Below are 17,955 nucleotides of genomic sequence, written 5' to 3'. Positions count from 1 at the left end.
TTACTTGTGACCACTCAGTGTACTAACGATTATAGGCTAACAACAATAATATACTATAAAAATAAAAGCTATTGGTTGTGATAGATTCAAAGTCGACGCTGGGCAGCTTTTATAGTGATATTTTCATTTATTGTTCTTGCTCGCCCTAAACTGAAGATTGGATTTGTGACTGGCAGATAGAGATTGTTACTCCTTGAGGTCAAGACGACTTCTTAAAACAAAATGTAATGTATTTCATGCTGAGTATGTTTTAAGACTCGTAACTTGGAATTAACTTTCGACTCCCGTGCTGGAGCTTCCATCAGACTCTAGAATGTCTGAAAATATATATAATTTTTGTTTTTCTAACAAAGTCTGTACAGAGAAGAAATTAAATTAAACCCCAAAAGTCTAGACGTTATAACGTTTATTCTGCTTATTGAATAACAGTGAAGAAATGATTAAACAAACATAAAAAGTTCAATTTCTGGTCTCTCTCGTTCGGGCATAATCTAGTGATTAGTGTTTAAATTCGATGACGAGGAACCCACTTTGAGACTAATAATGGTTGGAGACGGCTTGAATGGGTAATGAATAAAAACTTTAATATAAGTTTAACATTGTTTGTTTGTAATTAAGCACAAAGCTACACAATGGGCTATCTGTGCTCTGCCCACCACAAGTATCGAAACCCGGATTTTAGCGTTGTAAGTCCGCAGACATACCGCTGTGCCACTGGGGGGGGCGAAAGTTTAACATAACAGCAAATGTACAACGTTTCGACAAGGTTTTGTCATCATCAGGTACAAAACCTTGTCGAAACGTTGTACATTTGCTGTTATGTTAAACTTATATTAAAGTTTTTCTTCATTACCCATTCAAGCCATCTCCAACCATTATTAGTCTCAAAGTGGGTTTCTCGTCATCGAATTTGAAGCTTGTTTTAACATTTCATAATTTATCCGAAACTGGTGAACTTTGGAATGTTTGATGGGGAACACTCCTTCTTCACGTTATAAACTCGCATATGGTTGATGTCACATTTTAAGGCTAAAATAATGATTACATAGTGTGTTGCATGTATGTATGCCCATGGCAATGATTTTGAATGGAGCATATATGTGTGCCCAATGAAAGAGTAACTGAAAATGTTGTTTCTATTTTCTCTAAAAAAAATATATATATAAAATCTGTCAGTTGACTACTCTTAGCTCCATTATTGATGTATTGTCATAAATATATATTAAATTTTAAAATATTCCATGAAGTGTGGTGTGCAAAATTAAATGCCTTTCTTTTAAATTTCTTTGAATAGTGAATCAAAATATAACTTTATATCAAACCTGCAACATAAAAAGGTGTATTTAAGAACTCCTCTTTCTGCATTTTTGTTTTATTTGTTCAAAATTAAGTTAAACAATGGGCTATCCGTGCCTTTCCCAATGCATGGATCAAACTATAAATTTTAGGATTTAAACTTACTGCTGAGCCAATAGTCATTCATGCAAAATGATAATTCATGCATTGTCCTTAATAAATACTCAAATGTAAAAATCACAGTTTATTTCTTAATACTCAGATAAAAAAAATCAGAATAAAAGAAAACTTGTGATCTGATTTATAAATTTTCATGACTGCACATATTTATCATCTAATATGAAATAATACACCCTCACCCACCCCATGGTTCAGCCATAAGTTTTTTTTAAAGCTTAGATGGCCCATTAAGCTGTCCTTGTGCTTAACAAAGATAGGAAATCCTATAACCCAAGTGCTTTCAAAAAGTGGACCTTTCTTTTTCAGGGACAAACTAATTCCAAGTTTGCCTCTGAAGAAGAAAGGTCCACCTTAAATTGATTTCTTAAACCCATGTCAACAAGACTGAAGCCTCTATAAATATTAAGTAACTATGAAAAGAATATTCTGTCATAAATAATATCATTATAATGTTATTTTTATCAGTTTAGGAATCATTTGGAAATAACTCGTACACAAATGAGATTCTATTTTTTGTTAGTACATGAAAGAAAAAAAGTATATGATACATCGGAAAGTTTTTAACAAACTCTGTCCATTAAATCTTCCAGCTAATTACAATCCGCCAACTAATTCTTTTGAAGTATATAAATATTTATATAGATATAGTGATTTCATATGTATACATAAAAAAATTTTCATCCACTTCCCTTTCTTCTTCTTTTGGGTTGAAAGAAATCAACAACTAAATCGTTCCTCCTGATTCATATCATCCAAGAGTGATTTCATTGAGTTTATTGCACTACGTTTTCCTATTTTGTTAATTGTATATCTTTCTGCTTCTTGTTCTTCTCCAAGAATGGTGATAAAGTTCTTAAGTTCTTGAACAGCATAAGAGTCCACAGTATCAGCAAAAAATTCCTCTGGAGAGGAAGAGCTTGGTGTATCCTTAATTAGAACTAAGTGACTAACACCATCTGTAACTTCAGTGTCACAAAGGTCCTCAAAAATAATGATATCTTTTGGTATAGAGTGATATGAAGTATTGGGAACATCCTCTTTGTGCAACTCTGGTACGACAGGTGTTAAGTTAAGCCAGTTTTGCTCTGAAGAAGTGTTCTCAGGTAGTGAATGAGTGCCTGCATTCTGCAAGTTGCAGTTTCCAGTTTCTTGGGATTCGGTAGCAATGAAGTTACGATAAAATGTTTCTTGACTGTCTTGTGAGATTGTGAGGGAAGTGCTCTTGTTGTCCTCTGATAATAGAAGTTGATGTTTCTCTGTTGACAAGGAAGAACTGTGGATGTTATTTAAACTGCAACTATCTTCATTCCCAGGAAAAGGCTTGGGCTTATTTTTATAAATTTCCAAGGAGCAGTGTAAACCATCATTATTTATATCATCAGTGCCATTTTTAAGTAAAGTCTTAGTCTCTGAGTTACAATCACAATTTTTTTCTTCATCAGTGCCAAATTGAATTTCATCTCCACCATGATGTGTTTCATTAACATAAGCTTTATTGGAGTTTGAAGCTTCAAACAGTCTTGATCTGAAAAATTAACATGTTAAAAGATATATATATATATATGTCATTAAATTGTTCAAGACTGTACTGTATTAACTATTTTAAATCACTATTATCATTGGTCTTTAAAATACTGAACATTTCAAATTGTGTGACATGTTTGTTTTAAAAAAAACAGTTCACATTTTAATTAAAAAAAAAAAAGAGTGTAATACACTGATACTAAGATAAACCTGTTACATGCATATATTGCTACTTAATTTTATCTTTATAGTGTAACAATTAGTATATTTTATCAAGTACAAAAAAATGGAACAAAATCTGGATTACTTCATGTGCCTGTTTGACACTGGTAGATGAGGCTAGCTTTGCTTTTGGAGTTAAAGGCATCATTATTGTACTAAGGCATCTGTTTTGCTTTAAAGTAAATGTCTGAATGAGAAAGAAAAATTCTAAAGATTCTGGAATTCCAGCAAATAAATAAGGCAGAAGAAAAGACGCTTCCAGTAAATCTCGAAGGGCAAAAAAAGTTAAGTGAATATCCTCCAAAAATACATCACCACTCAACAAGTCCCAGCAACAGACCAACCACGACACCAAGGCAAGTCCTGAAGAGGGCAAACGTGTCATAATAGTGACCATTAAATGGCCCAGTTCGTAGTCAAATTGTTGAGGCGATCGGTGATATGCTTCAGACAAAAGTTGAAGGGAAGAGAAGTATCTTAAAACAGCAGTAAGAATCAAACAAATCCGTGAACATTGCGATCTGTTCAGAGAAATAACAGGTTCATACCTGGCACCCAACAATCGATATGTCCAAATATATATCATACTGACGATGATACGCCAGGGCATGTTGTTCAGATAAATGAGGGGGAGAAGGCATAGTTACACCCTCATGTAATTGTGTTGCAAACCTCCCTTCATGCACAAGTAACTAACTGCAGAAAAAGGGGCAGAATGCGGCTGATCAGATGAGTTCTTAGGAGAGGAAGCTCTAGTGAAAGAAGGAGCACGAAAAAGAGAGTCTACATTCTCCCCAGAATATCCCGTTTCAGAATGAAATTCAAATCAGCACCTCCCAGAGAGGTACCCCCGGGCTGCATGAAGGACTTGATCTCACCCCGAATCAGGTCATGGACAGCTTCCACGGAGATTCGCCCCCCCCCCCCGACTGCTGACTACCACTAGATAGCAAAGGGGGAATAGAACGAAGGTTGAGTAGGCTCCATGCTTGAAACCATTACATGGGAATATATTTGTAGGAAAAAACAGAAACAAATTCAATGAAATATATCTCTGGATAACAAAACAAAGAATTCCCGATTATTAGAAAGCAAAAACTAAGAAAATGTAAATTACAAAACGTTAGTCTGAATGCTCGTGCTTTGTGTTGGGAAAAAGTGATTTTATTGTCTGCATACAGTGCTTATATACAGTACCTGCATAGAGGGCGTGTGAGGGCCGGCATAAAGTTTTGCAAATTAGATATTGACGAGGGCAGTCGAGTGGGATATATAAAGACTGGAGCAAGCGAACACAACGTTAGATGGTAAATATGAAGATGGAGAAATAGCTATTAGTGTCAGTGGAGGTATGCATGTTTTGGAAATAGGATTTGATTGCCAGGTACAGAATATAAAGAATGTTGACAGTTTAGTTTCTGCTATCAAGGAATATTTTGTTTTTGTAGTGCATGTAAAAGTGAATCATATTGGGAGTTTTAAATCAGAAGAATTGCATAAAAAATATAAAAAACTCTTTCAGAGGTTTAGGGATAGAAATAGATGAGAAGGCCTTTTTGTGAGTCTTCGCTCAGGCTAGACGTGGAAACAAACTACTTAACAGGATCAAAGGCTTAAATGAAAGGTTATAAAGGATATTTGAGAAAGGTGAGCTGGTTGGACCCGTGGGAGGTTTTCTGGGTAAGGATGAACTTTATGCTAGAGATTGGCTCCACTTAAGAAGGCTAGTAAAATGTTTGAGAAAGATGTACAGAAATGCATTAAAAATAGTTTAAGCTAAACTTGCAAATATAGTGGTGATGGATGTTGGGAAATTGAGAGCAAAGAAACTGACAGGATGCCTAAGGCAATAAGGAGAGTGGGGAAAAAAACTAATAAGTTAAACGACTGTTTTAAAGATAATCGTGTCAAACTTAAAGATTAACACAGTAAGTTCAAGAATAAGCTATTATTCTAATGCTAGGAGTTTTAGGAACAAAATGGACAAGTTCAGAGCTCTATATTTGAAATGGAAGATTGTGATATAATGGGAATTACTGAAAACTGGTTAGATTTGGAGAACACTAAGAATAATAATTATTTTGAAATTATACATTATTAAATAGTGATTTATTTTTTTTAAAAGGGGCAAGATGGCTTTTTATATACAAAATGAACTGCATTATGTTGGGACTTAAGATATAAACAATGTTACTCAATACATTTAATCTATATGGGTTACTGCCATGGGTTTCAAAGTAAGAAAGTTTTTCATCAACAATTTTTAAAGGCCCCCTGATTAGACAGATGATATCAATATGAAATTGTATAAGATGAAAGTTGTTGCTATTAAGAATACCAATGCAAAAATTACTGGTGACTAATGTTAGACACGTATACTGGTATTGTATGGAGTCAAATAGTGATTTCTAGAAGTGATCTGGGATGGTTTTCTCTACCAAATGATCAGAGAACCAACTGAGGGTGATGCTATCTTAAATTTATTGTTGACCACTGGTTGTATGGAAACATTTCGGGAAAAGTGACCATTTCATAATTAGATCTAATACTTTGCTGTGTATTGAGATAAACAGAAAATGAAATTTTAGTTCCTAATTTTCAGAAAGCCAATTTTTAAGCCAAGATATATCATAATTAAACTAGGATAATGAGTTAAAAGGTGATGTAGGACAAATTTTGGAAAATTAAATTGCTTTTAATTCAAGATAGGCATGCTCCTAAGAAGAGGGAAAATATACCAGGGTTTATAAAACCCAATTGGCTTAATAAGGAAATAGTTAACAGGGATGATGAAATCTAATTGGCTTAATAAAGAAATAGATAACAGAGATGATGAAATCTAATTGGCTTAATAAAGAAATAGATAACAGGGATGATGAAATCTAATTGGCTTAATAAAGAAATAGATAACAGGGATGATGAAATCTAATTGGCTTTATAAAGAAATAGATAACAGGGATGATGAAATCTAATTGGCTTAATAAAGAAATAGTTAACCCCTTCCATGAATTGCCAGAGTTAATTCAGGCAAACCATTTATTGATGTATTTTTAATTATTTGCCCAATTTTATTCGCATGTTATCGTGTATTAGAATAGGCTATCAAAAAGCTAAGTTAAAAAAATTGTCTGTTTTTCAGCTCATTTCACAAAAAAAAATTAAAAAGAAGCTTGAAAAGTTGAAGAACTACAAGAAAGTTATGAATTTGATTTATAAAAAATTAAGAAATCAGAAAGAGCTTATGAGAATCAGTGAGCTGGTAAAGTTAAAACTAATAGCAAGGGTTTTTTGAGTACATTTAAGGTAAGTAGAATGTTAAAATTGAGACTCATAAAGGATGCTGATATTAAAGCTTTTTTTAAGACTGTGAAGTGGTTGAGATTTAATTTTAATAGAAATACTGAGAAATGAGTATAAAGACGTGAAAAGTTTTTACACAGGGCTTTGAAGAAGGCCAAAGGTCAGATTTGTGAGCTGCTCTCTAATATTTTTGATAGATCAAAAACAGTGGACAGATGCCTGACAATTGTAAAGTTGTTAATGTTAAGGTTATTTCTATAAGGGTAATAACACTTGCCCTGAATATTATAGGCCAGTTAAGTTTTCTGTACTTTTGTGATGAGAAAAATAAATAAAGCCTTTCCAACATCATTTAATGAAATATATCCTAAAACACAATCAACATGGATTTACAAAAAGGAAATCTTGCTTTACTAATCTGTTAACTTGTTTTGAGGAAGTTACTTGTTATCTGGACAATGAATAGGGTGTGAATTAATGTATTTACATTTTTGAAAAAGTTTATAATCAGATGCCACACAGAAGATTAGCTAAAAAAAATCACATCAGTTGAGAGAAAGCAAAAGGTTGTTACCAATGAAGTCATAATTAAACTGTACCTTTATTACTAGTTGCATACCAAGAGAGTCAGTGATTGGAACTTTAATTTTTCTTATTTGGACTAATGATATTGATAAGGGCATAATTGGTAATTTAGTAAAGTTTGCTCATGATACTAAACTCTTGGGTATTTCTAGCTGTATTGAGGATTTTGGAGTTTTGCAAAATGACTTGGATCAACTGGTCCATTGGACAAATATTTGAAAAATGATCTTCAGTTATAATTTGAATCACAGTTTTTATATAGATGGTACCCACTCAAAGGAACAACTAAAGAAAAGAATCTTGGCATAGTGGTGGAAAAGTCACTTAAATCATCAAAGAAATTCTTTGTTGCTAGTAGTAAAGCCAATAGAATTTTTGGGTGTATTTATATTGTTATATTTATAATGCTGTAATATGTTTAAGTTAGATGTTAGTAAATATCTACAACAAGCACAGAATATAAATACAATGTTCCATAAGGTGTTATTAGGTTAGTTATAAAGTGAATTGTTTCAAGAGTAGATTTAGATAGTTAAGGAGGTAGACAGGATTATTTCAAGACAGAGAGTGAATCAGTCAGTGTGTGTTAGCCATCACCATTGCTTTCAACAAGTAATTTGGTTTGTTTAGCATGAATTAAAGCCATTTGTAACATAAGCCTACATCAAGTTACCAATGTAACATCAAGTGTTCAAGTTTGTAGGAATATTGAAGAAGGAAATAAAGTAATTTATTGTTGATATGTGAATTATTTTTACCAGATAATTAAAAGAACCTGCCAATGAAAGAAATGTGCTACTACAATACATATTGATCACATGTCAAAAGAGGTAATTATATTTCTATACCAATCAGTAGTTAGGCCTTACTGGGTACAGTTTTGGTGTCCATATCTCAGAAAGCTATTGAATTATTGGAAAGGTTTAAGAAGTGGGCTATTAGGATGATTCTGTTGATGGGCCAAGGGTTATATTATAGAGATATGTCAAGATATCTTATTTTCTGTTGAGAAAAGAAGGGTAAGAGGTTAAGTTCACAAGATTACCCAGAGGATCTATAGGATAAAACCACTGTTTTTTTTTTTTGCTTTATTCCAAAAATAGTAGCACGAATGATAAAAGTTTAAGATTTGGAAAAGATATGCAAGACACCAGTTAAGACACTTGTAATTTTCTAATTAGATGGTTGACTTATGGAATTGGTTGCCATTGGCAGTAGTAGAGGCTGGTACTTTACAGAAATTCAAAACAAATTCAACATTTATATCTTGAATAATAAGTAACTCTTTATATATTTTGTGTAATAAGTTTTCTTAAAGTAATATTTCAACGTCAGAAACCAACAAAAATTGGACTGTTTGTATCGGTTAGTATTACTAATGACATGTAAATACTGAAATACAAATGGTTTTAGTTTTTCTTTTCATTGGCCTTGCCTGAGAATTTTTTGTGTGCATTATCTAGTAATACCTTTAGTGTGTATCATGTAAAGAGTTTTTTGTTGAATCACGAGGTCACTTATGACCGTTAGGGCAACTTAGATGCTTATGCAGCAGCAGTTATTCTCGGTCAGATTTTACTTAGCGGTGCCTATCTCCTTTCCAGGTAGCCATCCCTCATTTAGAAGTGAAAGACTAGAGGGAAGACAGATAGTCCACACCATCTACTGCCAAATATTGGGATACACTGTTACCAAGGGATAGTGGGATTGACCGACACATTATAACATTTCTATGGCTGAAAAAGTGAGCATTTTCAATGATGGGGATTTGAACCCATGCCTTCAGATTGTGAGTCAAGCGTCCTAGCCACCAGGTCCAGCCAGACCGTTAAAAGTTACAGATGGTAAATATTATAAGGTTTTTTTGTTTAATATCTAAGAGATTTAACTAGTTGATAATTGATAATAATGATGATGTCTGCTCTAAGTAATTAATCAAACTTTTATCAATCTATAACAAAGTTTTTTGAAGAAAAAAAAATATTATAATTTTCCTGAATCCTTTTTTTTTTTGCTGTTATTCTAATTTGATGGGCCTGTCTACACATAGTATTGACAGATCACAACTTGTTCTTAAACTCAAAAATTAAAGAATTCCAAGTCTTAACACTAGAATTTCAGTTAGTCATTTAACGATCCTTAACAAGTGTACACAACTCGTAAATATAGCATATTTGTCAAAATATTTGCTAAATCTTTGAATTTTCTTTTCAAGCTGGTGCCTACAGAAAAAAAGTAAATATTTTCATGTGTGTAAAACATAATTTATGTGAACATTCAAAAATAAATTGTTTGTTATATTTAGCTTGAATATACATTATCTTAGATAACAGATCTAGCTATTAAGTGGGCACATAGGGTGCTGATCAAGCTGAAGATATCAATAGGTAATACTATTGATCTTAATGAAGAAAACAAATTCTGCCTACCAATCTGTGCACAATCTCCACGCCTTACTCGCAACAGCTACAAACTCACAATGAGGTATCATCTGAATTACGATTTTTGCTATATCTATGTTGAAAGTCAAGTTTCAAAGAGTTTTATCTTTTCTGCAATCAAATTGCCCTGTTCTATGCCTAGTCCTATATATCATCAGTAGCACGAGTATAATTTTATAGGTTTGGTAAGTGTAAATAATGTTTCTGATCTAAAGTCACTTACAGTCTGGGGGCTGATATTCTTTGAGCATTCATAGGCCCAGAAACTTCTGCAGGTCTTCCAATAAGTTTCTGTAGAGCTTCGACCCACAATTTACGGGTTTCACTGTCAAAGGCAGCCTGGAAAGAAAACAAAATCCTGAAAGATTGAAATGATTAAGACATTTTATAAATAAATGCTAATTTCTTTTATAAGAAACATTATAACACTTACTTGAAACAGTAACAGAATTCCAATACGAAACATAATATGCTTACTTATTTTTTGGTAGCTTATTCTAATTAAGTTATACAAACAGGCCCAATGAGAGGGTGGGGAGGCCGGGGTAATTTCTCTAGGCCCCAATGCTTCGAAGGGGACCTGACTGAGATTGGCCAACATACCAGTACTTTCCAAGGACTCATGAAAGCTCTTGGCAGTCTTGTACACAGTATTTGTTTTGTTTTTCTTGTAGTTAGACTATGGTAACGCAAGCTTCATCTACAGAATTGTGTAACTTTTCCTAACTGAATATTGAACCAAGGTTAATTTTCATATTATTATTATTACCGTATTTATAGATCATATTTTCAAATTAAAATTTCTTGGCTAAAATGAAGTTTTATTCGGAATCAATCCCCCCCCCCCACCCACACACACACATACATACATACATACATACATACATAGACCCTTCAATTCTCGTTAAAAGCTTTATATTTAACAGAAGAAGGTTAACATAAACAAAGTTTAATTGTATGGTTAATAGATATGTTATACTTCTTTTAATCCTACGCCATCATTACGACCTGCAGCTCCCTCTAGCCAACAAACAAGTTACATTAAAAAATATAGCTTTTAACCATATGTTATGCTTGTTTTAAATTTAAAGAAACTTAACCTATATCGAACATCAATGGACTTACCAGATGTATTGCATTTCTTCTTGTAATGACATCAAATTCAAAGTTAAGGGTACTGTTGATCATACGAACAGACTGAATCTGAGAGAAGTCGATCATCCCTTTACAAACTCCCAAACTCTAAAGAAGGTGAATTAGTTGATTTTAGAAGAAAATATAAAACAACTATTTATTTAACTAAATAGCGTCATTAAGTGTCAGCATGCCATTTTAGACGAATGTATCGTTTAGCGAAATAAAATAAAATATAAAGTATATTTAGAATAAAGTTTCTTTAATTACTCATTCAAGTCATCTCCAAACATATCTTATCTAACAAGTGGGTTCCTCGTAATTAAATTATGCGATGCTTTGACTAACGTAAAATTGAATAAGACAGGATTTCCCTCAATCACGAGAATAACACTAACCCAAATGATGTTTGTTTGTTTCGGAATTTCGCGCAAAGTTACACATGGGTATCTGCGCTAACTTTCCTTAATTTTAAACTGATAAATCAGAGGTAAGGCAGCAAATCATTAACACTTATTGTCAACCTTTAAGGTTACTATAAACGAATAATAGAATTTGACTTCCACTCTCGTGATGAACCTATGGCCCCAAAGTACAGGGGGCGTTTTTTCGGTAATGGGACGTGAACCATGTACTTTTCGATTCACAGTACAGCACACTAACAAGGCCTTGCCAAAACGAAAACTATGAAATAAGACAAATTAATTTGTCAATAATGCTTTAATCTAGAGGGGTGAAACTGTCCTATATAGTTGGAAGCACTATAATTTTATAAGCATGTATCCTGTTTTAATTGCTACCGCAATGAAATGAAATGTCTTGTTGATTGTGGAACTTATTAAAACTTGTTATAATTTGTTAATCTCTGATAATTCATCAAATTATTATTTCTTAATAAGAATGTGTGTCTCGTTGCAATTTCAGGCCTTTGAGCAGGATCCTAAAAATATACAGGATAAATACAATAATTTTTCATAAAATACAGGAAGGGCAAAATAAAGGAACGTGTTAAACCATTACTACTTTAAGAAATACAAATTATAACTTTGTTGACAAATGAAAATCAAAAGTTACAGTATTTATTTAGAATTTACCTTCTTGTTAACAGTGGTTACTTAAATCTTACCCTCCTGTTAACAGTGGTTACTCTGTATATACTGGTTTAATTCCAGATCACTTTTCACATGGCTCTTTGTCTTGCACCAGAGAGAAACAGTTTATTGACACTAATCTCTTTCATGTCCAAATAATCTGCAATGTGTACCAAAAAGTAAAAACAGCGTGTAGGTTCTTAGTATCCCTCATCATGTACATGTGTATACTTTGTAGACCCACAACCTGCTGCCTACCAGTTACATAATACCAGCATTTCTTGAAACTACAAGTTCTTATTATCCTATATCAAGCATTAATTAATTAATATTAATTACTACTTGAAAACGTCACTGCTTGGTGAAAATTCCATAATTACAGAAAACAAAAGCAAATTGTACATTTCACAAATCGTTCATTTATCTCGACCATGGGTTCGTCAGTAAAGGCATCATTTGGTCACTATTTGGCACGCTACAGAGACGATGAAGTATAATGGCTAATAACAAACTGTGTATTTTACAAGCATCTCCAACTAAGTATATATATTTGATGCCCCTAGTCCCCTCAGTTTTCATCATTGGAAGAAAACTCCTAATACTGAAGCTTTAACATTTAACACACGTTTACTTCTTTCGCAACATAAAATATTTAAATCAGAAGAACCAAAAGTACGAGATTTTATACTTGTGCCTGGTTAATTTCAAAATTAATAACTTTCATTTTACGTAATTCTTCCACTACATATTAAAAAATTACAGTAAATACTCAAGGGGAAAAACGACATATTTTGGCGCAATCAAAGATAAAGTTTTTATTAGGTCTTTCGACTGATTAGCTTCGCTAACACAGTTATTATCACCAGCAGCTCGTGAATACATTGATTATGATAATAAAATGAAAGTAAATATCCAAGTGACAAGTGATTTCTCACTAGGGTTTCTCAATATTATTTGTCTCATGTCATGCTCACAGGAACAGTTGCACGTGGTTTCTCCATGATGAACTGAATACAGATGGAAGTCGAACACAATCTGAATTGTATTCTAACCAAATTGTTTAGCATAATATACAAAATTATTCTACTAATGTGATATGTTGTAACTCACACAATACTTATAATATTGCAGTGTGATTTTTCTATTTATGTGTTCAATAAACAGAAGATACGAAAAAACTTACCTCATAACTTGCTTTAGACTTATAATACATGAACTGCCTTCCTTCTAGGACAAACCAATACTTTTTCCAAGAACATCGTAAATTCTGTAATAAAAATTGTAGTATAAACCTCAGATGAGTCGAAATGTTTGGTCAAAATAATTATCTTTTTGAGTTTTGCATTTTGTTACACAGCTTATTTGTAATATTCAAACTGTTTCTGTGAGTGGTTTTGACATGACGTGTGCGGTTTTTCAAAAACTAACCATTAATGATTCTGTAGTTGATAAACTGAAACTATATTTCACAAAGCAAGGAGCAAAATTAGCACGTGTCAGGTAATAAATGATTCTAAAATCACATTGGGCACTTAAAAAATTAAAAATATGTGACCAATTGGCGCAAAAAACACAGGGGACAATCATTTCAGAAATATTATAGATAAGAGTCATAAGACAATGTTTCTGGTTAGTACAACGAAGTTTGAATATAAATCCAAAGTTCGTATCTTCGTACCATGAATTTATGATTTCGCGGCCCAAATCTGTTATAAACTCAGAAATTCTGTTGCTTATATCGTATACTAAGTTGCTTGATCATTTGGCCAAACAAATCGTTGTCCAAACAGAGTTCGTATCTGTGCAATTTATAGGCCAATGCCATTACTAAGGTCTTGTGGAGGCCTATATAGATGTTACGACAGCGGAAGTCACGTGACGCTAGTAGCACGTCATGAGATTCTTGAAGGATCATGTCTGTTCGTGGCAACTCTAGTCTTTTCTATGCGTCCTCCATTCTTGTATATAAGCGCGCCAGACAATGGATCAGGACAAGAATAATTGCAGATTGAAGAGATAGAGACAGATAATCGAGTCAGGTAGTAAGTAACGTGCGTGAATCGTTGTGAATTATAGCGTGTGTTTAAGTTAAAGTGACTGTGGAAATTCTGTGTATTGCAAAGTTGTATTGAGAAAGAATAAACTAGATTAATTTAAGAAAGAACTTGTATCGCTGAAGTTCTTCGGGAAGAAATTTTATGGGAAATTAACAAACGAACAGAGACATAACATAGATTTGTTACGACAGCGGAAGTTACGCGACGCTGGAACCATGCGCGCTGGAGTTTCTAGAAGGATCATGACTGTTCCTGGCAGCTCTAGTCTTTTCTAGGTGCCCTCTTTTTTGTATATAAGCCCGTCAAATAAACTGGAGATATAATAGCAGATATTGAGATATAGAGACAGATAATTGAGTCAAGCGAGCGGTAGTGCCCGTAAGTAAAGTGCGTGAATCATTGTGAATTATAGCGTGTTTTTAAGTGAAAGTGACTGTGGAAATTTTGTGTATTGCACAGTTGTACTGAGAAAGAATAAACTAGTTTTATTTAAGAAAAGACTTGTATTGCTGAAGTTCCTAGGGAAGAATTTATACCGATAATTAACAAACGACCAGAGACGCAACAGATTGAAATGGCACTGATATCTTGCTTATATCACCAATTTATGCTTTCCAGTCTAGCTAAATCTCTACACGCACGAACACATATATGTATATGCTATTTTTATTAACACTATTATTACTCACGTTAACTAGAGCTAAGCCTACACCTAGTAATAAAACAAGGTAGGTGTCCTAATGCCAAACAGAAGATTAGATATAGTTCGTGCTGACAGTGACTTGAAATCTGGAGGTCTAAACTATGTAATATATATATCATTCTTACAGCGGAAACTCGAGCTTCACGTTAATGTATATATATATGGACGTAATCCGGGCACTAAATTTAGACCTAGATGTAAAATAAATCATGGTATGTTCACATACAGACTAGATTTCATATATTGAAGCTCCCGACTGCATATGTCCAGATCTAGATCTATGTACATCTAGTATAGTCTATTTACCTCTAAATTTCAGTTACGTGACGGTATCTTCCTGATGTACCATATCCTCCACAAAAAAAAAAAAAACAGAGGAGAAAAGAGAGGCTTCAAAAGTGATACTTTGTTTGTTTGTATATTGAATTTTGTTCAAAGCTGTTCGAGAGGTATCTACTCTAGCCTTCCTTATTTAGAAGAGATTGAGGGAAAACAACTAGTCAACACCACCCACCACCAACTTTTGCGATACTCTTTACCACAAATAGTGGGATCAACTATCACGGTATAACGCCCCCCGCAGATGAAAGGGCATGTTCGGTGACAGGTTTAGATCCCGCGTCAAGCAAATTGCGAGTCGAGCACCCTAACCAAATTTAATATAGTAATAGCAGTACTTATACAAGTGGGGGTGGCAATAGATATAACTTGGCCGTGATAATGTTGGGAGTTTGTTATGAATGCTCATGAACTTGAAGAGAAAAACAAAACAAATTTTGCGAGGGTGCGTTTTTTCGGCGTCGAAAACATCTTCTGGCATATTAACATTTTGATGACTATGCCTGGGCGGCACTTTAAAAAAGTTAATGCAAAGTGTGATAGAGCATGTAAGAATTTTGTAACATGAAAGTCATTTCATGGAAAAATTTTCCTGTTTGGGATTTAATGCACACTAAATATATCACCACTTAACTTATTTTTTTTAAGTCTGGAGGCCACTGCGACCATTGAGGCATTGTCGATGTTAATGCATCATCAATGATTTTCGGGCAGATTTACCTGGTGGCGCCCATCTCTTCTCCAGGTAACCATCCCTAATTTAGCAGTGGTAGACTAGGGGGAAGGTAGCTAGTCAACACCACCTACCGCCAACTCTTGGGGCACTCTTTTATCAAGGAAACTGTTGGATAGACCATCACATTATAACGCCCTCACGACTGAAAGAGCGAGGATGCTTGTTTATGGGAATTTGAACCCGCAACCCGAAAGTTGCGAATCAAGCACTCTGACCAACAGGCTAAGCTAGGAAAGAATGGGTCACATATCCCTTTCGGTGGTCACTCTACTGGATAATTCATCATCCTAAATCCTCTGAAACATTTATTCCCAGCCATAACAATAAGGTGTTTGTCGTCATCATTTTGGACGATTATCAGAGCAGACGGACTCCCTCACTGGCTTTTCATCATCTGAATCATCAGGAATAGACAGATATGTACTACCAGTGTCTTTCTCCTCATCAGCCTAAATGAGATTTTACAAGACAGCTATGTCATCATCAGTCAACCTACTCATACCCCTCAGATTCCCGAAGTAATTTGTCATTTAGACCAGCGTTTCTCAACCATTTCAATACCAGGGACTGGCTCGCTGTCTCCCTAAATTGACGCGGATCACTAAAATACAAGTACAACAACAACAAACATTGTGATTTACATGTGAATATTCAGTCATTTTTGTTTCTTTATGTGAAATCCCAAGGACAGGCAAGATGACTGTGGGTTGACTTGATCAATGGTAGCCACAAACTGATAATTTCCAGATTGAGTCTGTTTAGCAATGGTTTCATTATGTTGATATAGAAATATTCTTTGCTTTTCTTCTTTTCCAAAACTTACCTGTGTCGATGTATCTCTAATTGTCCCATTATAATTTATGTTCTGCAAGGGCAAAATTATATTTTTTCATCAGTCTTGAGCAGTCTTTATGTTCTTTTATTTTTGACCCAAATAGTCTTCGAGTTTCTCTAATGTAGGTTTGTTTACAGAAACACGGTATTTCATAAATGTTCTTTGTTTTGACAAGGAAAGATCTTAGTCTTCTTCAAGATTTGCAGCACAAATCAACGTTGAACTGTTTGGTTACACGTTTGACCTTCTCACTTAGGCTTTGTGTTAACAAAACGAAAATAGTTTTGGATTTGTTTTTCTTGTCTGCCTAAATCATCTATAGAGAGGTTTAAGTTTGTCAACATGTTTGATGCATACTGCAACACTTCTCGTTCAAACATAGGGAGGTTCAGAGAAAAACAGTCAATTGTTGCTCAGTTATACTGTACACCATCAGAACATACGGTGGGTGCTCATCCCGATAAAAGCAGTCAATCTTAACACACTTAGAAAACACACAATTAAGGTACCATTCAACAAGCCAAACCATCAGACTGAGAATAATTAGGTAAAATGCGAATTTCCACAACACCTAAAACTCGGTACAAATTAGTAAGCAACTTATTGTAGAAGCTAGTTTCACGATCTGTGTGGATTTCTGGAGACCTAAATGTGACATCCTTGGTTCAGTAAACATACCTATAATGGACTGTATCAGCCTATGTGGTGAGATAACCAATACTGACCATCACATACTGATCACTTATCTCGGTTTTGCACAGAGCACAGCTATTTTCAGGGAAATTCTCAACAGATGAGACACTAGCATGCTCTGCCAGGTTCTTCACTTGCGCTACATGTTTTTCTCTGGCCAGCACAACTGGAAGATGTTAATACCATCTCTCAACGTGTGGCCACACAAACTTCTGTTGCATATTTGCAATATCTCTGGTTCCCTCCATTCTTTGTATTATGCAAAACCTAAAGTATTTCTGGGAACCACTAGCTGCACCACAAGTAGAGCTGGGTAATTAATTCGATTACCTATGAGCTTCGATTATATTGATTATTGTCATTATTGGTCAATCGAAATATTGCCATTATGATTTCTCATGATTATTTTCGACTAATTCATGGTTGTTTGGCTTAACCAGTTAATGCCATGACTCACGAAAATAACCAACTAATCGAATTCTGTGTCCAAGTGATCGAAATATTGCCAATAATGTTTCAGCGAATTCTGTATCCAAGTGATCGAAATATCGCCAATAATGTTTCAGGTTATTACTATTTTAAATTATTCTAACTATCCAAGTTTGTTTGTTTTGAATTTTCGCGCAAAGCTACACGAGGGCTATCTGCGCTAGCCGTCCCTAAATTAGCAGTGTAAGACTAGAGGGAAGGCAGCTTGGACTACTCTTTTACCAACGAATAGTGGGATTGACCGTCACATTATAACGCCCCCACGGCTAAAAGGGCGAGCAGGTTTAGTAGAACGGGGATTCGAACCCGCGACCGCAGATTGCGAGTCGA

General features: G+C 34.3%; 1 protein-coding gene across 1 annotated transcript in view; it reads right to left on the bottom strand.

The window, feature by feature from the left end:
- Positions 1-1,520: 1,520 nt before the first annotated feature.
- Positions 1,521-17,955, bottom strand: part of LOC106467969 — a 17,884-nt gene continuing 1,449 nt past the window's right edge. Inside the window, exons 2-5 of the mRNA XM_013928359.2 lie at positions 12,957-13,040; positions 10,674-10,790; positions 9,772-9,887; positions 1,521-3,001 (exon numbers count right to left, since the gene is read on the bottom strand). Coding sequence (XP_013783813.1) covers positions 2,194-3,001; positions 9,772-9,887; positions 10,674-10,790; positions 12,957-13,040 — 1,125 coding nt within the window. The 3' untranslated portion in view covers positions 1,521-2,193. The remainder of the gene's footprint in view (positions 3,002-9,771; positions 9,888-10,673; positions 10,791-12,956; positions 13,041-17,955) is intronic.

Source organism: Limulus polyphemus, unplaced genomic scaffold, assembly GCF_000517525.1.
Source record: "Limulus polyphemus unplaced genomic scaffold, Limulus_polyphemus-2.1.2 Scaffold2815, whole genome shotgun sequence".
Lineage (NCBI taxonomy): Eukaryota > Metazoa > Arthropoda > Merostomata > Xiphosura > Limulidae > Limulus > Limulus polyphemus.
The sequence above is the reverse complement of the archived record's forward strand: the minus strand, read 5'-3'. Positions and strand labels throughout refer to the sequence as shown.